Source organism: Apiospora kogelbergensis (genome assembly GCF_038363985.1).
Source record: "Apiospora kogelbergensis strain CBS 113332 chromosome Unknown utg000008l_segment0_segment0, whole genome shotgun sequence".
Lineage (NCBI taxonomy): Eukaryota > Fungi > Ascomycota > Sordariomycetes > Amphisphaeriales > Apiosporaceae > Apiospora > Apiospora kogelbergensis.
The window spans coordinates 49,280-73,164 of record NW_027117425.1 but is presented as its reverse complement, the minus strand read 5'-3'; the positions used below and the strand labels follow the sequence as shown (position 1 = coordinate 73,164).

The following is a 23,885-nucleotide window of genomic DNA, read 5'->3' as shown; positions in this document are numbered from 1 at the left end:
ACGTCTCTAATAGCTCCTGGATTTGAGGAATATCATGCCTGAGTGTGAGATTATTTCAGGTGGACTGGGGGCGATATCAAGTAGGCAGCACGGGGGTTGCTACCACATTGTGCTGTCGATCCTAGCCGTCAAGGGAATACGGCAAGCAGCATTTTGATTAGATGACAGTCGCGTGCTTTACCTGAACAATGTACCCATACTATGAACTGTTTCCTTCTAGTCGTACTGTGGGCAATCATCAAGTAGGGCTCATTACTAGAAAGTTTAGATTGATCAACTGGACAGCGCCTTTTCCCCAACTAATTCAAATCGAACACGCAGAGCTCCGGCTGGTGTTTCCTCAAGTCTCTCGTCCTCTTAAATGGTGTAGTGCCGTTATTGGGCAATCCATCAAACGCGTCCGCCGTAAACAGCCAGAAGCCAACGGCGTCTTGAAGACTTCCTCGTAGATCCTCCCACTCTTTCTTGTCCAAATACTCCCCCAGTAAGGGACAGGTTCGTCAAAAAGAGGACAAATATCCTCCTTAAACCTCCTCTCTTCCTCCTCGAGATACTTCTGTGCCGTGGTGCGGTCTACGACGGGTGCTTGCGTGTCGGAAGAGTACGTCGCATCCGAAGCCAGTAAGACGCGCAGGTCCAGCGGCTCCTTGCGGCTGATATCGAGCTCCTTCTCGAGCTGGCGCCACCGATTTACCAGTAGCTGTGGATGATGGAATGTAGCAAGGTGGCCGAGGTCCATTTCTATGGGCCTCGGGTCCAGACCCGGCAACCGGGTGAACGTTTGTAGTGATGGGAAGATGGGGACGGCTCGGTTATGATGGACCTTGGCATCCAGCCAGTCCAGGCCGCCAGCCATGGCCCGCGTGTTGGACTGCTCTATGAACACACCCCACAGTTGCCGCAGTCTCGAGACCGCGTCTGCGAAAGCCTTACGGGCCGGCTTTTTTATCCCCTTCAGGTTGCCAGGCACTGTGCTCAGGACATGATGGTCTATGGCGAGGTTGAGGACACCGCCACCTCGAGAGTCATATGTCGTCAACTTGGGTAGAAGGTCGACGAGCCAGCCCAAGCCTTCATATGGTCTTTGGTTTATGTGCAAGACGTCGAATTCGGGGCTGAAATACAACGGCACGAGGGTATCGAGATTGGAGCATGGAATGCGGAGGCTGAAGAACTCAAGCGCCGCGGTCCTGGCCTCATGACATATGCGCAGGAGCTTGCTGTGGCGGTATTGGCTTGCCGCTTCGACTGTATATCGACCTCCAGATCCGGTCTCGGGGGCGATGTTGATCTTGATGATGCGTTGTTGTTGGAGGCATGTTGTCCAGATAAGCCTTCGTAGCTCGATCGGAAGCTTTGGGAAGAAGGGGAAGCCAGTGTCTCTCGACACCGAATATGAAAGCGGTGCCTCAAAAATCGAAGTCGGATAAGTCGAAGCCATCTTTCGCGGGGTCTTGTTCTTCAAGCGTTGCAATGGAGTTTTGCTGGGAAAGAATGCGAGGGTGCGAGATGGAAGTATGTCTTGATGTGTGCAATTGATGAAAAGTACCAATTGACCAACCTGAGCTGTGCGAATATGTGTTGATCATGAGGGAATGTGTTGAGAAACACACCAGATTTGGTCTATAACGGCAATACGATCAGATACGTTTGAAACTACAGGCTATTTCTGTCCAATTCAACTTTAGCCATGATGTCATCTTACTCCCGTAACGCGTCATCGCCTTGGAGCTGCCACCGATTGGCTGGCAGAGGGCGGCGCAGTCAGAATCTCATTTATGCCAAATACGCAGCGTAAATATATCCCTCCGTCAGCCATGTTTCAATATGGAAAGGATTCCTGTCGAGGAACTTTTTCGACCCCAGTCTGCTTGTCTGTAGATCATTCTCACCCTGTGCAGATCAACTGACATGGTTCCTGTCAGCTTACCTGTCAACTTACATCCCATATTCCCTAGTTTCGAACATAGTAACTCCACTCAAGGGTTCGTTTCGTGTCAATAGGGGCTGTAGCCTTCAGCTGCAAAGGGCATCGCCATAAGCATTGAAGTTGTCAGGGCCGGTAGGCAGGAAGCTGGCTATTATGTCAGACGAAACTAATGCGATAGTCCTGCTGATCGCATACCATTCCTTGATGCTAGATCGAGATGTTGAATCTACATGTACAGCGAATTTGGTGAGGATAATCCGTAAAGGACCAAGAGTCTCACTGCTGATCTGGGACCTCACTCGGAATATGCTCGCTGAGGACTTATGGAAGGATCTGAACAGCCACCATATTCTCCAGGCAGCCCCTTTCTCGTCTGTCACGGCCAGAAATGCGCAGACGTTTAATGTATAAAATGTTCGTTTGACCCTATCCAGAATTTCAAATCCGTCATCTACTCACATCCATCCAGCCTACTTCCCATCTTTCACCCATTCTAGAAACATCGTCACCAAGAGAATCGAGCTTTCCACCCGCATAACAACATGCAGCTGTTCAAGAACATTTCTAAGGTCCTCGTGGCCGGCCTCCTGGCCACCTCTGCAGTTGCAGAACTTACCAAGGTTCCTCGGTGAGTCTACTGCTCCTATGCCATGCTTCATGTGCCAAAACTAACCTTCCCAGGGGTTCGGGCGTCGTCAACATTGGAGACAATGCCCTGGACAAGCGGGCGAAGAAGACCGTTGGCCAAGGCAAGGTGGAACACGGCGGCTCCAGCGACGAGCTCTACACCGAGGGCCTGGCGACCTGCATCGGCGCCGCCGCGGTGGGCACGGCCGACAAGGACAAGAAGATCGACAAGATCCTGGCCCACGTCAGCGCGGCCAACCCGACAGGCGGCAGCTACACCAAGCAGTTCGAGAACTGGGAGAAGGAGGTCAAGGACTCCAAGATGAAGGCCGTCAAGATCTACCTCAGCGTCCCCGCCCGGGACGTGGTGCCGGCCGCCTGCAAGGCCATGGGCGACATGATCGACAGGGCCAAGCAGTCCTGCAAGAACCTCGGTTACGGCTGCGCCACCCTGGAGCGCAAGAACGAAGACGTAACCAAGCCCCCCGCCTCACGGCACTGTCCAAATTAAGGCCAACAAGGACGTGTTCATGGAGGGCAAGAAGGTCTCCTAGACAGGTACCTGATTGAAACTCGAAATATGTTTCCGTGCATCACATTCTTACTGGTCTATGTGAGAATCTCATACCGGGTGTGAGTTTGAGAACTAGAGTTGGGGATAGGCGTCAGACTTGGTTTATCTCTTGGTAGATCGTGGTGAGCGCCGTGTGCTAAAAGGGGCATAGTCTAGGTGATATTTGTACACTCGTTAACAATACAAGCTACATTATTAAGAACTATAGTTCAATACATAGCCTGCCTATCTCTGATAGGCGATGGATTATCTCCGATGCTCTGAGTTTCTCGAGGACCTCTAATCTATACCAGGCTCCACGTCTTGAGTCCCAATGCCATTCCTCATCATCTTCATGGTGAGATGTGTAGTCATAGACCTGTTGAGCGAACTCCAGCTCGAGGTCTGTATTAGCGCTGTGATGCTTTGTAGCTATTAAGCTAATCAGCTCTGAGGCGCTGCGTGCGTCGCTATCCACGCAGTCCAAATCGATGATCAAAACACTGTCACATTGTAGATATGCGCCTTGAATCCACGGCGTAGTTTCAGAACTCCTGAACTGCATATGTAAATGATAAGCCTCTGACCATAGATGGGTTGTTGCAGCGTAACCCAGGAATAAATCCCATGTAGGCGACTGTATTCGTTGTGAATTTTCTCGGCCCAGATTGGTCCCACTGAGAGTAAGCGCAGTGGAATCGGTGTCAACCGACGCGCCCAGCCGTAAAAGGGTTTTGATAATATTGAATGGTACATGTACTACCCCCTCTTAAGGATTGAGATAGACTCAGCCAGCAAACCCGATAGCCGTCTAGAGCGAGTATCTTCGTCGAGTGCCATTAGTCGCGCCTCCACGTAAGTATGATATCCGCAGTAAGCTGCAATACACAGATTGTCGACGATCTCTGTCGCGTCCATTTCATCTGGTATTATATCAGGTTCTTCTTCATCATCTTTCCATTGGTGCCAAAATGATTGGATATAGTCCATCCGAACATCTCCGAAGGGAAAACAATTCGCAATTGCCGAGCGAATCGTTCTCACGATGACGTTCATGTTCTCGAATGCGGACCAACAAGCCTTCCCATACGGCATTGCAGTCCATGCCATATGCATTTGTGTCGCAATATTTCGAGAGTATCTTGTTAACAACCACCGTGCGAGAAGATGGTTGTCCTTCCGAAGCGCAGGGATACCGTCGGCTAGGGCGAGCGGTATGCTGAAAAACTCTCTTTTGAGCCGTCTCTGAGTGAAGTCTCGTGAGAGAAAGTCTCTCACGGTTGAATGCATGAACTTGACTCCATATGTCTTGATGTGGTGAGTATGGTCCCACAAATAATCCCGTGAACTCGGTGAGGCCCAAAGGTAAGACACATTCTCTGCTTCGTACAACTCTAGTAGGCCGAGGCAATCCGACTGGAGTTGACGCTTCAGTGGATTGTACGGATCACCCGGGTCATGTTCCGGATATGTATCAGGTCTATCCAGCAAGCTAGTAATGTTTTGCCGGAGAATCTCCAGCTCGTGGCGAGAGGGTGGAAATGACGCCTGTTCTTGTGTCGTGACAGACTCAGCCGCGCAAATCAGTTGAAATAGATCGATACCACCAGGATCGGGAGAGATATTTGGGTAACGAATATATCCTAACATGATGTAAAGCATTCTTGAAGCATGCTGCAATGCATCTTGTGGAATTTGCTCGACCATATGCCAGTAGAGACCGCACTTGCCTCCAATCTGTGGGGGTAGGCTGTTGACTAGCTCCTGGAGTTCGCTGCCGCTTTTTCCCCGGGTGATTCGTTGCTCAATGAGTCCGACGACAATTCGAACCCACAAGAATACTCCCTCGGCTTTATAGCTGACTTGGCGGATTAAGTCTTGGAGTATTCTCTGGTCGCAGGCCTGTTGTGCGAGTCGCATACTACAGTAGTGAGCTATGCCGCTTCTCGTATGCTCTTGGACGCGAATTCGAAATTTGCTACGAAATCGTGTTTCGAAAATAGGAAGCTCTCGGCTCGAGACACAAGTCTTTATATGTTCGCTGTTTCCAAAGGTCTCAAGAAGCTTGATTAGGTCGTTGTATCCATCCTAAGAGAGTTTCTGGTCAGCATCTAAGATGCGTGTCTACATTAAAGCAACTGGAGATTAAGGAGAAGAATAAGATATACGTACGTAGATCCAATCACTATAGCCCCATTGTTCATCGTCATTTTTGTCGCCATAGAGGAGTTCCAATCTGTCCTGGGTATATTCTGCAGTCCGTTGAAGAATGCGATACTCGTCAAGCCCGTCGATCAGGAGCAGGATATTCTGTTTGTCCCTTTGAGCTGCCCGCAACATATTTGAGAATGCCTTTTGCAGGCAATGCCAATCCGAGGTTTCCGACCTCAAGATTTCATCTGGGAGTTGTTGTAATCGTTCTGGCGTGAAAAGCTCAGGGTACACCTCTCGGATCCAAGCCTTCTTCTCTTTGAGACATTGGTGCAAAATGCTTCGCACCATACCCTCGCGCGACATCTGCAGCTCAGAACACCTATTATCTTCCTTATAAAAGAAGAATGAAGCGACGATAGCGTCATCGAGGAAAGAGTGGCCTAGCTTTTGACCACTTATAGTATTTTCGTGTAGATACTTCATTAATGTCGACTTGCCCGAGCCGGCTTTGCCGCTGATCCAAAAGATCGACTCCGATTTCGATGAAAGCCAAGAGGTCAGAAGATCCACCGGTTCATTGGGTTTGCCAAGTGAAGTAAGCAGCCAATCGCAGGTTTGGTGGAAAGCAGGGTCGATTGTGTCCTTCCGATGATTGATAAGGCTAAACCATAAACAATCCAGGATTCCTGTTTGACTGTCAGTTTACCGGCTCTACGAAATAGACTACGTTAACATTTACGAACGTTGCCTTAATTCCATCTCGAGAGCTAAGAATGCTCAATTAGCGCTTATGATTCATCGACTATTCTGATCTGTGTACTACGTACATGACGTCTTCGGCTTCATTTGTCGGCGAACATGCTGAAGAATCCGCTTATACCCGGTGTCTTGATTGCTTCGAAACTTTATCATGTCCATATGGTTTGCGTGTATACCACAAGATCGGACTTTGAAGTCAGTTAATACTGCCGAAGATTTGGGTACAACCTAGTCAGGTTAGCTCAAGTGTCACCAACACGACAGAGAAGTAGTGGACGTACAGTTACACCTGAAGTTTTAAGTTCTTCGTAGAAGCACACCACGTCATATTTGTTTGAGATAGTGACAAACTCGTCTCGTTGGTTGCAGAGGACCTCGGAATCTCGATGTAGAATGTCGAGGAGTACGGTATTGGATGGTAGAAGGCAAAACTTTGCAATCTTGGCCAGTAAGCTACCGTAAGGCTGCTGGTCGCTTCCGTGGTGAGGTGTGCCCATGAATATGATACCTGCAGTGTGGAGGAAAGGACTGCCAAGCGACTCGTGTCTGCCATTTTGCTGGTAAGCCGCGGCCTTAATGAGCATCTGCTTAACAAGGAGACCACCTAGACTGTGGGCGATGAAGATGATTGGATATGTCTGGATAAATGTAAGCATGGGGCGATGGTGTTCGGTATGAGACTCTACCTTGTCTTCTCTGAATAGTTCGAGGTCATTCAAGAGGGTTACGGCATGCCCGAAAATACTGTCCTGACTGGCGTTGGATCTAACACGTGTAACATCCGCGTCCCATCCAAAAGAGAAAACTCGTGCTTCTGGCAAGTCTTTTTGGAGAAACTCCCGGGGCCAGCAGATGTTGTCTCGTGACCATGAGCCGAGCTTGGACCCACGGAGTCCGTGGACGAAGACAATATCGACTTGGGGGTTGGTAACTCCGGAACTCAGTTCCTGGAGTCCAATATCCGGGTTGTTTGAAGTATGGGAGTCCGATTCTGCTGCGAACCCCGATGAGGTGTGCATCTCATTACTGAGGTTGTGCATTGGTGTTATCTCATCTTGCCGTTGGAGATTTTGGGACTCTTGGGATACCACTCTTTCAAACTCAGAATTCCTAGGTTCAGCCGTGGTAGCCGCTAGCGGTAGTGTTGTTTCGGCATTGCCGATTCTGTCAGGAATCCCATCCATGATGTGAAAATGCAAACTGAGAAGATGTACAAAGTCTCATAAAATGAGAGTGTTGAGAAGCATGTGTATGCCAAATCAGGGTCGGTGACTAGAGTCGGCCCACCTAAAAGACAGGATGCCACTGATATGATATCTTCCACCATTTTTTTCTGTGACCTGCCTGCAGCTCAGACTCCAGTTCCAAAGGCACTGGTGGGCGGCTAGTGGTGGCTCATCGAGCTGACTTGGCCTATCGGATCTCGATATATGCCGTGTGGCTTTTTCAAGCCTGCAGCTGTAGAGTCACCGGTGAGCAATATGTGGTGGCTTATCGAGCTGACTTGGCCTATCGGATCTCGATATATGCCGTGTGGCTTTTTCAAGCCTGCAGCTGTAGAGTCACCGGTGAGCAATATGTGGTGGCTTATCGAGCTGACTTGGCCTATCGGATCTCGATATATGCCGTGTGGCTTTTTCAAGCCTGCAGCTGTAGAGTCACCGGTGAGCAATATGTGGTGGCTTAACCAGCTAGCCTGGCCTACTAAATTCCGACGCATGCTGTGTGGCGTTTTCCAGCTGCAAAGATCACCGGGAAGCACCAAGTGGTGCGTTGTTATGTTGACATGAAGCTCTGCATCACAATGACGTGGTTGGGCTGTGTAGGGCAGACCAAGAAACGAAATTTTGCAAGCGACGGTAAGTGGCGCCATGATACTGCTGTGCGCCAAAGCTGGGCTCAATAAGAGGTGCGGTCAAGGAACACCTGGCGACAAGCACCCTATCTATCGAGTCAGCCGCATTTCGAGAGGGGAAATGGAATTGTGTGTCAGACAAACCTGTTAAGGCCTCATGAAATTGCCCCTTTTCTGTAAGCAGTACAAACTCTTTGGGTACATATGTCAATCCCATGTCAAATGCCAGGATCTGCCCAGAGGCCTGGTACCTACATAGGTGTCATCACAGTTCGCCACCACTGCGGCCCTCAGCCGAGTCTCTACCGACCATGTCTCACCGTGCCTCTTCCCATAAAGTAGAACACACTGCCAAGCACATGCTTGAACATATTCCAGGACCCCTCGATTTATGTCCCCTGGGTCGCCTTGATCGCAGCTTCCCCTTCCCGTTTGGCCATCGGGGGACGAGTGACGGCAGCAACAGGCAGGGCTTCATTTTTGTTGTAGCTGGCGAAGGCGCCGAAGGCGGTGACAGCCGGGTCAACATACGTTTCATTTTGAGGATGTCGAAGCGGAGGCCCCGGCTGTCGTGGTGGCGCAGGAATTGCTCATGTGCATTTCGTAGGCTCTGGGCTCATGGCGGGTCTCGCCGGCCCTCGCACCGGCCAGCGGCTAGCACCGCAGCACAGACTGGTGGGTGGGTCGAATCACAGACTACGGCCGGTGTACCACCCAACATATTATTTGGCCAAGGGTGAACGTGCAATGAATGAACGACCAAAGACACCACGGCGAGGTGGCATGAGAATAGCATTGGTGGTAACTTCAAGGCTTCCTTTTGATAATATATTCGAGGGTAAATTGCTTCCTGTAATTTTAGATATCTTCCCGTCGATTCGAATTAGAGAAATGGCCGAAAATCAAAAGTATGTGGTATTCATCAAAATGCGCATTTTGGTCGTTTCAAATGATACTTCACCAATCAATCCAATGTGAACACGCGGGCCATGGCGGCTGCAAAGGCCCCCAATCACACTGGTTCGGCCCCCTAAGATAATAAGGCATCCATGTTTGCCTACAGGGCTTCGCTTCAGGTAAATCTGTGAGATTCTTGTTACCCAGCCGTTCTCAACTAATTATTTCGCGCATTCCCAGCCTTGAAGGGCGACCAAATCACTACGTCCAAGAATTAAATTGACTTTGTTTCCGACGTGTATAACTGCAGATATCAGGCCACGGGGATTAACAGATAATGTACAGAACATTCGAAAGAAGGCAGCGATCTGTATACCAAGGTAGCCTGACTGCGCAAGAGCTAAGGCTATTGAGACCCCTCCATTTCAGTCAGCATTTCATTCATTTCGAAGTAGCGACATTTCGTAGAAGTGCATTACCGAAATACACGGCAGTATCTTACACGTGGGGCAGCGAGAACGCTACGGAAACCATCTTCATCAATGGCTGCAAGTTCTCAGTCCGGCCCAATCTCTGGTCCTGTCTCTACTACCTGAGCCAGGCAGCAAAATCTCAAGATTATGATCTCGGGTGGGATTACTTGTGGGTGGATGCAATATGCATCAACCAGGACGATAACCAAGAGAAGAGCGCACAAGTGCGCTGCATGGACCAGACATACAAGAACGCGTCTTGCGTCTCGGTCTGGCTGGGACTGCCCTTCTTACCTGAGCATATCCAGATAGAAGACACTTCGAACAACCCTATTCGCACCTTCGAAGTTGATCCGTACGAATGGGTTGACCACTGGTCGGATCTGGCGAATCGACCGTACTGGTCACGCTACTGGGTCATCCAAGAGTTCTTGCTGGGACGAAACCTCTGGTTGTATTGCGGATGTACCCGCATGGACTGGTCCGACTTCCAGGATCTCGTGTACCGCGAAGAGGATATACGATATAACAGTCTCGGCCATAATACGCTTCCCTCTATTCCACTGGACGCATCTGCCGCTGTGCCCTTGCTCATGGGCAGAAGCTTTGATAAGTTCCCTGAGATGCCACAACCATTTCATATACTGCTTATCCAGCACCGCAACTCTCAGTGCAAAGACCCACGAGATAGGGTGTTTGCCTTGCTAGGGCTTGTTTCACAGGAAGAAAGATCGTTCCTGGGAAGGTGCTTCCCCGACTATACTCTCCTTGAACGTCATGTCTTGATCATCACATTGGCTCATTTGACACAATATTCATCCGTGCATCATGACTTGAGGAACGTCACACCCGAGTCCGAAGATATTTTTCAAGGACTTGGGGTCACATCGAAAAGGCAGCGGAGAGAGTTGCTCCAGAGCGCTGCTAGAATCGACTATATCGGGTTCAAATCTGGAGCAGAGGTATTGAGCATGCTAGTCTTTCATGACCAACTAGGACTCGACGGCCTGTCGGATTCTGTTCGGGGATCTGAAAGCAATACCAGGGCTTCTCACAGCCCGGAATCTAACAACAGACGACCATGGACGCTGGAAATGGGTCTTTTGGGAGCTGTCGCAGGTGCCGCCGCTATCTTCTGGTTCTGGAACGCTGGACAACGTCTAAGAGGAGTTGCCATACGTTGAAACCACGCCAGATTATTCCATAGTTGTGGCCAACATTCAGAGCCCACAGCGTGGTAAAAAGCATATAAACCACCCAATTCTAGATTGGCTCGTGTGACTGGGAGGTTGTTGCATGATTTGCTAGTCGGCCGTGTTGGTGGCGCTTTGGGTGACAATGTAATCATGCGTCTGCATGGTGGCACAGTTTCGGCAACGATTAGTCGGGCTTCCGCAGCGACGTCTCGTATAGATACCAGCATTGCAGTGGGCGTACTCTGGACGTACCTGTAGAGGTGTCACTGGTTGCCTCACAGAAGGCGATGCACCAGGTAGGTTGTATCACCGCTCCTTGATGGCCAATCAGAGGATATGGTGCCAGAAAACGATAAACGAATACATGCATGAAATGTATTTTTGTGCCATCGCATCTACCTAGCCTTGAATATTAAGCCAGCCCGAAGTGTTACCTACCCCTGAGTAGCATTGCCGCACTTCGCGTACACCATAAACTCACACGCGAACTCCGTCAGCCCAAAATCCCCTGGAATATCTGCGAATGGACACTAGACGGAAACGCACATAGTGAAAACGATACCTCCGATAGATCAGCCCGCACTTGAACCTCGCCTACGTTCGCACGGGTCTTGACTTGTGCTTTCTGGTTTGGCCTCTTCTGGTTCAGTGTTGCCAACGGCACGAGCAAGGATAGGATGTTCAGGGTTGGAGATATCGAAAGGACCAAGTATATCGTCGGGTCGCGTAGTCGGGATTCTCTCATCGCAGCGACTCCATTGTCCGTTATCCAGTTGTTCCTGTGCCACGCGATGGAGCTGGATTGCCGAGTCCCCTTGCCACTCTAGGTAGGCGTACTTATCATACCACCCATGTTTCTGGAGAAACCGGAGAGTGGGCTCAATGACAACCGATACAATAGCAATGAATAAGCCAATCGAATAAGTCCAAGACCTAGGATGCTGAAAGAGTCGTGCTGTGCACTTCGAATTTTCTACTCTCCGAGTTAGTCAAGCAATTTTTAGACGCTGATGAAGTATGCCCATATTAGAAGCGAGCCCAGCTTGGTTTTGGGAACGGGTCTTCCAGGCTCCATATCCTCCCTGGTGAGATTGAACCAATGCCCCGTGCTGTAAACGGCGTTGAGTCTGCCTGCAAGATCACCGCATTGCCCCTGGTTGGGGTCCCGACACCACTGGAATTGCTGGACACACCCCATCGCCGACGCTGCCATGTCAGGCTTATACGAATATCCATTGATTTTGAATCGTGGAATTTGGCTCCATGTTTCGGCGTGGACTATATTCGCTCGATACCAAGGATCCAGGTAACAGGTCGCATACCCACGGCGATTCGACACCCCAGAGGGCCATACCTCCTTTCTCTGCGCCCTCGAAGTCGGGCATGAATTCTACCCGTCGCCACTATGCTGGTTCGAACCCTCATCCTCGGTATCCTGGGAACGTCTCCAGGATAGAGCCATCAAACACTTGACGGACTAGAGAGGGGGAAATGGGAAATGGAGGACTGTTCTTACTTGTCTGCGATGACTGACGTTGGAGCTTTGCGGTTGATATAAGCGCGGGAACTGGCGAACTTCGGGACGAAACAACCGTCTGATCTAGCAAGTGGCAACGGATTGGATCGGACGAAGCTAACAGGTCGGGCGTTTAGCTAGCTGTTCCTACTGCAATACTAGGGCGCTGAACCCAGCGCCGGCGGAAGGGACGGCTCTGCAAGACAGTAAGCACATGAATCAGGAATCAATTCGGAGATTGGAGCGTTCTCGACTTCGCCCTGGTGCAGGATCGGCTGTGAAATTAAGGCGATCCGCTATGGGGGCTGCCCCGGCCTTGGCGTCAGCTTTGCGCCGCCGCCGTTACTGGTTGGCGGGCTAATAATAGGGCGCAGCACGACAGCTCACCCGTTTCAACTTGATTGAGGCTCAGGGACGCCAACCTGAGGGATTCGGACTCGGGGATTGGGTAGATGGTAAGCCTTGAAGCCCCTACCAAAACTAGAGAAGTACGTATAAGTAGTGCATCGTGGCTCGGCGTCTTTGGAGATCTCATTGGGGGTGAGTTTCGATCAAGACATTCGTTTCATCACCTCTTCTGGCCTTCTTCCGTCATCCAGTCACCATGCGCATCGCTGTCGTTTCCACCGTCCTGGGCTTGTCGGCTCTGGCCGCTGCCACCCCGACAAACAACCTGTTTGCCCGCCACGACCAGTGCACTTACTCGTCCATCGAGGGAGCTGCCCAGCAAGAGGGTGTAAGTGCCCGAAGGAGAAATCACCTATCGCATTTCGTTATGCTAATCCAGTTTGATCGGCAGACCTGCAAGATGGGCAACGGTGAAACGGGCATGGAGGCCGGCTACTGCGAGATCAAGGGCGAAAACCAAGTGTACGCCTGCAACTACGCGTGGCGCAACACGGCCAGGATGAGCGCGTGCGGTGATGCGAAGCGGTCAAAATACGCTGTAAGTAAACCTCCCGCAATCGAATGCTCCTGTTCTATGGTTTCCTTTTCCTGAAGAAAGGCTAATGGTTGGTAAAGTGCCGGAAGGATGGCGACCCCTGCTGGGCGTTCCAGTACAAGGAAGACCCGTCGCTGAAGGTCTACCGCTGCACCAACATCGAATAGAGATGCGTAATATCCGCTCCGACAGAATAGGAGACTTAATCAATATACCCAATGTCACTTCCACGATACCTGTCGGTGCAGTGCAAGTGTATGACGTAATCAGCACTCAACGTAGATACTAATGAATCGGCGGGGCAGCGACAAGCAATAATAACATGATGACAAGCTCAGCAAAAGACCAGCCAACATCGCGACTCAACGCATAAAGGACAGCTCATACCTTGACAACAACCGACCAGAACGAATTCCTCGTCATGGCATCGCCCAAAGCAACCCCGACACCGCTCTCCGCCCTGGGCGTGACCCAGCACCAGACCTCCGCCCACCAGGGCCTCCCCAACACCTCGCTCCAGCACAAGCCGCTGCTGCACTACCACGGCGCCTTCCCGGCCTGCACCGCCGCATCCGGGATCGAGGCGCACCTGCGCTCCGTCAGCGTCGTCGACCCGCAGTGGCGCTACACCATGTACGGCACCACGCACTTCCACAGCACCGCGCACGAGCTGCTGTGCGTCGCCCGCGGCGCCGCCCGGCTCTGCTTCGGCGGCGCGGACAACCCGGGGCGGGTCGAGGCCCGCGTGCGCGGCGGCGACGTGCTGCTCGTGCCGGCGGGGGTGGGGCATCGGCTGCTGGAGGAGGAGGGGGAGGAGGGGTTCGAGATGGTGGGGAGCTACCCGAGGGGCTGCGGTTGGGATATGTGTTATGGCAAACAGGGGGAGGAGGGCAAGGTTGAAAACATCCGGAGGTTGGGCTGGTTCGAGAGGGACCCTATCTACGGCGACCAGGGACCGGCGTTGGAGGTCTAACAAGGGGTTTCATTTTACACTGCAGAGTGCGTTTAGTAGGCGACTATCAAAGTCAAGGCACCCGGAAGGGGCGCCAGGATAGTCTGTTACACAGATATCACATTGTCCGGTCTCGTGGCTGGCGCTTACAACCAAACTCACATCGATGTCGGACCCAACAGAAGACGGTGCTGTGAAGCGGTGTGATTGCCTTCCGTCAGCTCTCTAAGTAGGGTTATATACTTTTCAACCAGGAATCATATCATTTTCTGCAACTTGTGTCCATTTACGTGAAGCTGATATGTTTGCTATGTAGATCCAACTCACCGTCTTCTGGGAGATGTGCCAACCCGATCTGTCGGTAAGCCACTCTATTGGCCTGCCGGTCAAGCAGAGTTGCAGCAGTTTGCACTCGGTATCCCGACGAGCCCGAAACAGTTGGTCAGCCGCTTACATCGTATGAGATCTACAGGTGTTGAATGCTTCTAGAGGCCAATCGTCATATCATGGCCGAGGGTTCAGGCCGCCCCGTCAGCCAGTCTGCTTTCGATGGACCTTTCCTGCATCTCACAACTGTCATGTGTTTTTCTCTTCTTGCGTGGGGGCTAGCATTTTACTAGCAAACGCAAACCAAGTAGTTGTTTCACTCTCCTTCGCTCTCAGAATCTGCCATTCAATGCTGGCCATCGTCCTACTGTATCTCGACTGTTAAGTCCTAGAGTTTGCCTAACTTTGAATCATCACGAGACTGCTGAGACGCCTGCCAGCGTTTGTGGGCGAGTAACTGTCACTGATGGCTCACCGTAAGTCTGTATAGTAACAATTTGACACCAATATACATGTTATGCTGCATTTGTCGTGATGAACGGTTATAAGCATCTCACAGACATGTTTTTTTCCTTCTAACGTTACGACACTCTTTAATATGAGATAATATGATCCATCATGTGCATTCGATGAACGCTGTTCAAGACTCATTCGCAATTTGTGTAAAAGTGGTAGTTGATGTATCTAATGGATAAAACTCCAAGACCGACGTTGCCGTCCGTGATGCGTATAAAGAACTCCTGAAAATGCCAAATGAATATCCGAAAGAAAACACTGAAACCTCGCCGATAATAACTCCAAATTCTTCAACCGAAGCCGGGACGTCAAACCGAGACTGTACACGTTGAGCCCAGAAGGGAGCGTCGTCGACGACACTGGATCAAATCGGGGCCCAGTTTCCCACCTGTAGACACGAAGGAACCATGTTAGTTAGTCGGCGTCTTGATAGGAGACCAGTTCCCGTCCTCGGATTCAGTGTCGCGGTGGATAGGGCCCCAGTTCCCATCCTCGGACTCGGTTTCGCGACGGATAGGGCCCCAGTTCCCATCCACAGCATCCGTGCTAGCAGTCTTGACAGGGGCCCAGTTTCCGTCTTCCTCCTCCTCAGTATCACGGCGGATGGGGCCCCAGTTCCCGTCGACCGAGTCGGCTGTGGGAGTCTTGACAGGGGACCAGTTTCCATCATCTTCCTCGGCGTCGCGCCGAATAGGACCCCAGTTCCCGTCTGTGCTAGCAGACTTGATGGGAGACCAGTTCCCATCCTCCTCTTCAGCCTCGCGGCGAATAGGACCCCAGTTTCCATCGGTGCTCGCAGTCTTGATAGGGGACCAGTTTCCATCCTCAGATTCCGTGTCACGGCGAATGGGGCCCCAGTTTCCATCCTACATAGCGTCAGTAACGGTGTCATCCACACTTTGACGACCCGCCGAGCTGAACGGGCCATGTAGTATGAGGTGTTGCGTGTTGGTGAAGAGCGGGCAAGGGAGGATGGGACTCGGTCCCATCCTTCAGGGGCGATATATGGAGGAACCAAAGGAAGGTTATGAACATACCGTGCTAGCTTGTCCAGAGGTGGAGGTCGTCTCCAATACATCGCGAGGCAGCTCGAATCTGGGCTGCTTCTCGACCTTGGCTTGGTCGCGCACCTCGACCTGGTCGGCGCTGCGGGTATTGCCGGAAGTAATCGGGGTAGGTGCGGCCAGGACCATAGCTGCGGCCATGCTCAACATCAGGACGAAGTTTCTCATGCTGTTGTTTTGCGAAGGAGACATATAGGAAGTCGATAGAGTGAAGTTGATACAAGACAGTAGTGTAGTATCAGTAATGTTGAGTGGTGGTTGTTTGGGGCTGGATAGCGATGATGTTTATATGCTGGAAGGGTTTTGGATATTCAGGATGCTTTATGGGATGTCTATTCATACATCGGGACCGAAGACGTTCTCGTGGCCAAGGTTTTATAACAGTCACTCGGTTCTCGAATCCTCCCAGCACCCTCAGCATGGCCTCCTCCTTCCCCTTTACCCCCTTGGCCCATGGCTGACTCGGGGCTCAGTGTTTGCTCGACTCTCACCCACCAGCAGGGCGCATGCCATTCGCCCGTATATTTGGGATATACGGCCGCATAAGCCATGACATAGGGGGAGAGAGGGAGGAAGGAAGAGTCACGGGCCGTACCTACGACTGCCCGTTATGGGGAAGCTTCCTGCTCCCACTCCAACTCAGCCCTATAAGGGGAGACACGGTCGTCGCAAATACCGACCAATTACAGTAAGATGCCCCTTATTCTCAGCACCAGCCCAGCACGTGGCTTACAAAAGCCTCGTGTTACCGGATGCTCCTAGCCTGAAGTGGTTCTAAAAAAGAAGCGACCCCGTCTAAACGTATCTGACTGCCACGTTTTTCTCCTGATCGTGGTTCCGTACTGGGTGGGAATCGAGTGTTCTCTCCTTGTCCCTGCTTACGGTGCTGACGTCGGCGTTTATGGGGGCCACATTTGCGTCTTCGTCTGTTTGGCTCTTGGCCCGCTGCATTTGTAGTAGGCGCAAGATGCCCCAATCACGTCCACGGGCAGTCTATCGCATCACCACACCACATCTTGCACGCACACCACCTGGGCTTTCGAAGCAAACGTACGCGGGGGAATGCAACGCTGCGTTCGGCGTGCGCGTCTTACCCGTGCATTTGCAGCACGTGTGAAGGAGAAAAAGTCTTGCAAATTAGCACGCCAACGTCAGGATTTGGAGACGCAGGGTATTTTGGGGGTAATTATGGCTGGTTCATGTCGCATCGCCCATTTCGTGTCGGGCCCGAATGACATTTATCAGGCCTTGCACCGCAACATCGTGCAATAACCGTTGCTTTTTGGGTCCAAAACGGGCTTTCGGCGACCTGGCTCAGAAACCAAGAGCTAACCTAGTTGAATCCCAAATTTAGCAGCCAGCTAAGCTACCAGTGTCAGCCGTAGAAAGACCCAGACGGTATACGGATTACGGCGCCTGAGAACGAATTGCTGCCTGCGGTAAAGCCACAAAAGCGCAGCACTCTAGCCAAACGAGATTCGCCGAGAAATGGCCGCTGGGATCATGAGGAGGAAGACGGAATTGAGTCACCATCATATGCTCAATTGGCCTGGTCTCTTCTGCCACCCCATGCGATGCGGGTGGTTGAGGCTCCGTGACTGTGCCGCTTCCTACCGGGCGGCGGACGGCAAGCTGGATCTGGATTCTGATCTGGCCTCTTTGCTTGTCTACAAGAGGGGGGCATTGGGGTCGGGGTTTAGCCCTTGCTACAACCCATGAAGAGACTGCCCGTCCTCCATATGTGTGTGCCCTCCAACGACCGATCTTCAAGCGACGAGAAAATGAAACTGACAGATGACAGATGATGGATGGGCCGGGGTGCTCGCGTGTGACTCTCGACGAGGTACCGGCGCCACGGAACTCTCCTCCCCCTGTGGCCCTCCCCGTCAGCCCCAGCTCGACCCCATTTATAGGGCTGAGGTACTCCGTAACGACCATTTTTAGTTCACTTGCAGGGAGTAGGAGTAAGCACTCAACACGCGCCCCATCATCGATGACAGTACTCAGTCTGATCGTATTGTTTGGGTTTACGACTTGGGTCAAGACATGTCATTGGCCCGTAGCCACGTTTTCTCAAGTACGCCGTGAGATTCACCCCTTTTGCACTCAGCACACACACACTCTCTCTGATAATGTCCGGACTTGTCTGCGACATGACGTGCAGCCCCCTTGATGGCACATGGTTGGAAGAACTGCCGCAGGAGATAAATCAGGTAGAGAGATGCATATTTTGGAATTGGAATCACAACGGCCTGACATCATATTATGCTTCAGTATTAGTAAATCAGCCAGGCGCTGCGGCCGTTGCGAAAATAATACTGGTAGAGCACTCTCGATGCGCTAACGCACCCCCTGTCTTTTCAACAGCTCTCTCTCTACATGCCAACTTCTGGGCCAAAGGCGCAGTTACCGAATTGCGCCTTTGCGTATGGAGCGTATCAACGAGAACTAATCAGTATTAATTCGTTTACAGTTTCATGCTACTGCGGTCCCCAGCCTGAGCAGGAATGCCTCGCCGACGTAAAGGTAAAGAGATATGTCATCATGAAAAATAAGGCAAGGCTTGCGCGACATCGATTTCAGTGGCTCAGCTTGCAGTGGCATCTCTGAAACACCTGCATTGTTCCTGCTGCCAAGGGCATTTTCTTCACATGCGAACGATAAGCGACCCGATCTGCTGTCCCACCCGACGACAGTGCATGGCGATGATCGCTTCTGGGATTTCAATTTTGACAGCACCGCCAAAACCCCCAGCAGAGATGAACAGCCACTAGGCGTACCTACATGAAACCAGTCAGCACTATGCGACAAATACTACTGGCGAGTTTTATGATTAGAGCAGAAGGATACGACAGACCTGCTGAGGCAACAATAGTCAACCGTTGAAAAGCACACGCATGATGCAGCCTGGTAGGGTGTTGTTGATTAGTTTCGGGCTGACATTCCGAGTATTTTGGGCATGTGGCTCTGCCAGCATTAGGGATTCCTTTCGCCACGCTTGGCAGGGCTGAATTGCGAAGTCAATCTGCATCAAATCGATCGACTTGAAATATGTAGTATTGCCTTGCCGCAGACGATCAGGATGCGGCAATTCCAGAATAAATTACAGGCAACTTGCATCCCCAAACAGGAATAACGGTGGTCGTCTGGAAAGTGAGAACCAAGCTTGATCTACAACAAATTATTCCAGGGAGGGGAGGGACGGGCCTCTAGTGCCCGCACTAAAATTAGAACCGGAGGGAGCCGCCAGGATGCTTGCGACGTTTTTTTCAGGCGGGCTACAAGTTTATATTTGGATTTGGCAGTTCTCATGTGAAGTTGATGTTTCTTGCCCGACTCTGAGATGCAGGATGAGGGCCTGGCATTAAGCAGACTGACGGGGAGTCTTCTTGGTGTCTCCTCTACTCCCGCCTATCAGTGTTGGCCTCGCCATTTTACTTTTGGGAATATGCTTGTCCTTCCGCATAGAGCCAGCGGCTCGTTCAAGGTAAACCCATTGGAAGACTAACACGGCTCACAACTATTATCGATGATTGCTTGGTCTCTCCCCCAACATGAAACTTGTATATGTATTGTGAACTACACGAGTATGTGGCTCATCCCCCTTGATATACCCGCCAGTATTCAATGCTGCCTAACCATATTCGAATGCCTGTTCGGAGTCCAAGTACAAAAACAAGCCAGATCGAATTGTCACAGCTCTAAAGTAGAGCCTAAGACACGATGGCATCGAACGATGTTAAATGTATACCCTCGACTTGTGAACGGGCACGGAAGGCGGTCTGTGGGGTGACATGGCAAGTGAGTCGTGGACATGCAGGCAAAGTAACGTAGGTAACCAGTGAATACAGGTGTACGTGAGATTGTAAACGTGACGGACCGTTATTCCTACTAAAGGATTTAGACCTTGTTCTAACGTGTAAGTGGTGAGAATACACGTATTGTCAGACTCCCATGCCCAAGCCAAGCAACAGAAGTGCACGCACGTAGACGACATGGCAGCTTCTTTATTTTCCCAGTTATTGCTCTCTAGCCTGTCCAAAATTTGATTTATGTCATGTTGACCTGGTACAACTTGTTGACCTAGAACAATAGGCGAAGCCAAATGACTCAAAACTATTCAGGGGCACCCCAAGCACCCCCTATAAATCCCACCTCAGCCCAACTTACCGCAACCCCAACAACAACACCAACAACAACAACGTCCAAACCGAACGACCACAAGTCAGAATAGTTAAAAAAACCAAGCGCGAAATGGGCCACCGCAGCCACCCCAACAAGTACGTCAGCGACCCCAACGTAGAGCTCCAGTACAACGTCGCCATGGAGAACCAGCGCCCCATCGTGGCGGCCGTCTGGGCCAGCGAGATGGGCGCCCGCATCCGCTACGACCTCGAGTTCTACCACTGGTGGCTGCGGGCGCGGCGCTGCCACTGCGACGCGTGCCGGTGGGGAGCGCGAGGACCGGCGCGAGGACCGGCGCGAGCGCCGCAGCGAGAGGCGCGAGAGACGCAGCGAGCGCCGCGAGAGGCGGAGCATACGCCGGGAGCGACGGGCGGAACGACGCGAGGAGCGGAGGCGGCAGCAGGCCGGGGAGCCGGCGGCAGAGGATGGGGAGCCGGTGGCAGAGGGGGAGCCTTCCGACGCCGGGTCGGATCCTGGGAGTCCTGAGAGCCATTCTGGCAGTGCCTCGGAGGGTTCGCAGGGGCATGCGTAGCAACCTGGCAGCAGTACTGCCGGCAGATCATCCGTCCGCCACTCTACCCGCTCGCTGCTGCCTTTCACTCAGAAGCCGAGGTCTTCCAAGGGGCTTTTACTTTTGGTAGCTGCGGTACGGCATAGTCCTCGGACACGTGCAACCGTCACTTGTAATCACTTTGGATAGGCAGGCCAATAGATGTACGCTAAGCGTGGGTTTTATGAATCCATTCGTTGGTCGTTCCAAACAACTTGCAAGTCTCTGATGTACTTAACCTATGCGAACGGCAATAACTCTCTTCTCATGCAACCCTACCCCCCTAGAAACGACCCAGGCCCTCCACAAACAAAGGTCCAAAAGCAGAAAGGTCCAGCGAAAACAAACCCCCTAAACTCCCTCTCCCTATGCAATGCTTTAATCATACGAGCCTCGAATGAGATACCATTCCTCCGGTATACTGGTCGGCAATGAAACCCGTTGGCCCAACTGCAAGTCCTGGTGGCGTTGACGAGGAGCAGTCCAGATAGCAGACCGAGTCGGAATTCCAGGTCCCTAATCCAGAGTTCCATTCCCCAGTAGAGTACCCGTCTTGCCGCGGTCCCATTCTCGTTCTTCGGAATGTTTGACCCAGCGTACGTCCTCCTCTCGGTTGCCCCATCCGTCTTGGCCGCCTCGCTCCCATTTCTTGACCTGTTCTTCACTGAACCCGGCGGCACGGAGACGGTCGCCCCCCTGCTGCTTCCAGCGCTGGCGGTCCTTCAGCGCCTCCAACGAGGTACCCCAATCGTCGTCTTCGGCGTCGGCGTCGAGGGCAACGTCCACCTTGGGATCGTAGTCGGAAGCAAACCGGCGGTCGATCCCGGAGCTGTCCGCGACGGCGCCTCGGCCACGCTTGCGGACAGGCTGTGGTTGCGAGGGCGGCGCCGGACCGATGAGATCTTCCAACGTATCCGAGTCCGAATCATTGTGGCGCGGCTCGGGAGAGCGATGTCGGCGTGAGTGCGAGCGGCGAGGGGACGAGGCGTCTTTGCTATGGGACTCGCGACGTTCCCGATGCTTGCCGCTCGAGGATTCCCCCATGACGGTGCCGGTCTCGTGTGGAATGGTGGTGATGTCGACTGGAAGAGCTTCTGGGCTCAGCGTCTCGGTCGCGGCGATCTCGCGAATGAGATCTGTGTCGATGTGGGCGTGTTAAGCCATGTTTCTCGTCGTGATCGGCAAAAAGTTCTCGGGTGGAACTTCTGTGGCCGGATGTGGTGGCGGAATCCCTTGCGTCGCTCGGGTCGGCAAACAGCTCCTTCCTAGCGTTTCTGTGGCTGGACCGGGACTCGGGGTTATCCTCATCGTTCCTCGTGCTCCTGCCCTTGATCTTCAGCTCTTTCGGCGCGTCCGATGTCTCCTTCTCCTTTGTAGATCGTGGCCTGGCAGAGCGGTCGGTGCCGTTGTCGAGCTTGCGCCTCTTAGACGAGTCACCGATGATGGCAGCGATGTCGCCGAGCATACGCTTCCTCGTATCTGTCGGGCCGGGCCGCTGTCTCTTCTGCCGATCTTGCTCGGACAGGCGCTCCTTCTCTTTGGCGCGCTCGAGACTGCGGAGGCGCTCGGCCGAGTCGGCGGCTTCCTTGGCGAGCAAGGCGCGGTTGTGGCTGGTCGTGTCTCGAATGATGGAGTTGAGGAAGCGGGTGTTGGGCTTGGGCTGGTGCGCTGGACGCCTAAAGTTGTTGTGGTTAGCAAACAAACATGGCGGGCGGGTTTGGCGGTCGTGGTGTAGGCAATGCGGTACATACTTGGTCGGCTGGTTGAATGCTTCGAGGCCCATGGCGGAATACTTCAGCGAGCAATCGGCGGCTTCTTTGGCGAGGACTTCGGCGACATAGTCGTCGGTGAGGAGCTCATGTTTAGGCGGCATGGTTTGTTAAGGCGGCAGGGACTTCAATCGTCAATGTCCAGGTCCTAGCAGTCTGTACCGGAGAAAGCGAGCAGCGGCCAAAAAGCGAAAAGTTAAAAGCGTCCAAGGTGACTCTCCCTCACATGGCATCAAAAATGGACTGGCACGTCCGGGTTTCGGAGATGGGTATCTGAGAGATCGACATGGAAGTCGGAGACTCTTGTCATATTCAAAGAGGAGTCTGGGATTGATTGATTGATTGATTTGGTCAATGGATTGACTGCTCGGATCTGGACCCTCTTCCTTATGCCACTGATGGGCCTTTGACGTAAGTGGGGGAGTGGGCCTGGCTAGGGGGTTTAGCAAGACCTACAGCGCTGCTGATAGCAAATCAGGTGCTGGAAGAAGGAGGGGTTTACGGGCTACAGGGCGTTGCCGACCCCACTAACCAGATCGAGGTAAATGAAAACAAATCACCATCAATACCACCCGCGCCGACTCGGGACAAAAACATTCAGTCTCTTTCACACCAGAACACACCACATCTCATGCCAAAGCAGTCCAATAGTCATGGCTAAAGCAAAAACTCCCAAGTCGCCAAAGGCCCCGCGCCCCCAATCGCCCGGCGAGGTCCTGGAAGCCATCAAGCAACTCAACGCCAAGCACGAGCTCAGCATCATCCGCCTATCCGAGCCCATCTCGACCGACATCTCGTCCGCCCAGCAGCCGTCGCAACAGCAGCGCACGTCGGACGTGTCCAGCGCCTCGCTCGACGCGCCGACGCCGGCCTCGCTCGAGGCCGACCTGACGCACTACCGCGAGCTGTTCGCCAAGCTGCGCTTCAGCTACGTCGAGCAGGTCACGAAAGAAAAGTTCATCCGCGCCATCGTCGGCGACCCGCCCCTCATCGTCTCCCCGCAGGAGAACCTCGACCTCGAGCTCCAGAATGCCTCCGCCAAGGCCGAGCTCAAGGCCCTCAAGACCGAGGTCGTCGCCATGGTCGCGGAGCTCGAGCGCAAGGGGCGCGAGCTCGCCGAACGCTACCAGACCGTCCAGCTCGACACGGCGAAGCTCGAGGAGCTGCCCACCCAGATCGCCGGACTGGAAGAGAGGGTTCAGGAGCTGCGCGAGGAACACGCAGGCCGGCTACACGAAAATCCGGACATGAACTTGCCGCTGCAGAAAACCGTGGACCTGGTCGAGGCCAGGAAGAGGCGCCGGGACGAGCTGGAGCGCACGCTCGAGCAGCTGCAGAACCAAGTGCCCCGCAAGAAGAAGGAGCTCGACAGGCTGCAGGCCGAGCTTCAACCGCTCGAGGCCAAGCGCACCAACAGTACAGCCGCCGCGAGGGAGTCCCAGCGTCGGAAGGAGGGTGCCGTGGGTGGCGTCGAAGACGACCTGGAGGAGAGAGGGCGCTGGTTTAGGGCTGCCGAGGCAGGATTACGACAGGTGCTTGAACTCGAGTCATCGTAGGCACCTTTCTCGGTGCTGGGCTATTATGAGTAATGATCGGCTGGGCAAGGAGTTTTGGCGTTC

The 23,885-nt window shown here is 52.7% G+C and overlaps 10 protein-coding genes across 10 annotated transcripts; 5 read left to right on the top strand and 5 right to left on the bottom strand.

Moving 5' to 3' along the window:
- Window positions 1–340: 340 nt before the first annotated feature.
- PG998_011948 (uncharacterized protein) lies at window positions 341–1,441 on the bottom strand (the record flags this gene model as incomplete). The annotated part of the gene is made up of 1 exon (XM_066878764.1): window positions 341–1,441. One exon carries the CDS (start codon window positions 1,439–1,441, stop codon window positions 341–343), a length of 1,101 nt encoding a protein of 366 aa, XP_066725148.1.
- A 1,031-nt stretch (window positions 1,442–2,472) lies between these two features.
- PG998_011947 (uncharacterized protein) lies at window positions 2,473–3,068 on the top strand (the record flags this gene model as incomplete). The annotated part of the gene is made up of 2 exons (XM_066878763.1): window positions 2,473–2,558; window positions 2,612–3,068. 2 exons carry the CDS (start codon window positions 2,473–2,475, stop codon window positions 3,066–3,068), a joined length of 543 nt encoding a protein of 180 aa, XP_066725147.1.
- Window positions 3,069–3,869: 801 nt separating this feature from the next.
- PG998_011946 (uncharacterized protein) lies at window positions 3,870–7,207 on the bottom strand (the record flags this gene model as incomplete). Its single annotated transcript, XM_066878762.1, has 5 exons — window positions 3,870–5,198; window positions 5,283–5,950; window positions 6,008–6,031; window positions 6,092–6,251; window positions 6,305–7,207. 5 exons carry the CDS (start codon window positions 7,205–7,207, stop codon window positions 3,870–3,872), a joined length of 3,084 nt encoding a protein of 1,027 aa, XP_066725146.1.
- Window positions 7,208–9,112: 1,905 nt separating this feature from the next.
- On the top strand, window positions 9,113–10,432 carry PG998_011945 (uncharacterized protein; the record flags this gene model as incomplete). Its single annotated transcript, XM_066878761.1, has 1 exon — window positions 9,113–10,432. The coding sequence occupies one exon, from the start codon at window positions 9,113–9,115 to the stop codon at window positions 10,430–10,432; it is 1,320 nt and encodes a 439-aa protein (XP_066725145.1).
- Window positions 10,433–12,564: 2,132 nt separating this feature from the next.
- Window positions 12,565–13,070, top strand: PG998_011944 (uncharacterized protein; the record flags this gene model as incomplete). Its single annotated transcript, XM_066878760.1, has 3 exons — window positions 12,565–12,696; window positions 12,748–12,906; window positions 12,984–13,070. 3 exons carry the CDS (start codon window positions 12,565–12,567, stop codon window positions 13,068–13,070), a joined length of 378 nt encoding a protein of 125 aa, XP_066725144.1.
- A 254-nt stretch (window positions 13,071–13,324) lies between these two features.
- On the top strand, window positions 13,325–13,876 carry PG998_011943 (uncharacterized protein; the record flags this gene model as incomplete). Its single annotated transcript, XM_066878759.1, has 1 exon — window positions 13,325–13,876. One exon carries the CDS (start codon window positions 13,325–13,327, stop codon window positions 13,874–13,876), a length of 552 nt encoding a protein of 183 aa, XP_066725143.1.
- A 1,232-nt stretch (window positions 13,877–15,108) lies between these two features.
- PG998_011942 (uncharacterized protein) lies at window positions 15,109–15,891 on the bottom strand (the record flags this gene model as incomplete). Its single annotated transcript, XM_066878758.1, has 2 exons — window positions 15,109–15,564; window positions 15,736–15,891. The coding sequence occupies 2 exons, from the start codon at window positions 15,889–15,891 to the stop codon at window positions 15,109–15,111; spliced, it is 612 nt and encodes a 203-aa protein (XP_066725142.1).
- Window positions 15,892–20,162: 4,271 nt separating this feature from the next.
- PG998_011941 (uncharacterized protein) lies at window positions 20,163–20,510 on the bottom strand (the record flags this gene model as incomplete). The annotated part of the gene is made up of 1 exon (XM_066878757.1): window positions 20,163–20,510. One exon carries the CDS (start codon window positions 20,508–20,510, stop codon window positions 20,163–20,165), a length of 348 nt encoding a protein of 115 aa, XP_066725141.1.
- Window positions 20,511–21,013: 503 nt separating this feature from the next.
- PG998_011940 (uncharacterized protein) lies at window positions 21,014–22,370 on the bottom strand (the record flags this gene model as incomplete). The annotated part of the gene is made up of 3 exons (XM_066878756.1): window positions 21,014–21,633; window positions 21,701–22,173; window positions 22,249–22,370. The coding sequence occupies 3 exons, from the start codon at window positions 22,368–22,370 to the stop codon at window positions 21,014–21,016; spliced, it is 1,215 nt and encodes a 404-aa protein (XP_066725140.1).
- A 549-nt stretch (window positions 22,371–22,919) lies between these two features.
- PG998_011939 (uncharacterized protein) lies at window positions 22,920–23,822 on the top strand (the record flags this gene model as incomplete). Its single annotated transcript, XM_066878755.1, has 1 exon — window positions 22,920–23,822. One exon carries the CDS (start codon window positions 22,920–22,922, stop codon window positions 23,820–23,822), a length of 903 nt encoding a protein of 300 aa, XP_066725139.1.
- Window positions 23,823–23,885: the final 63 nt, after the last annotated feature.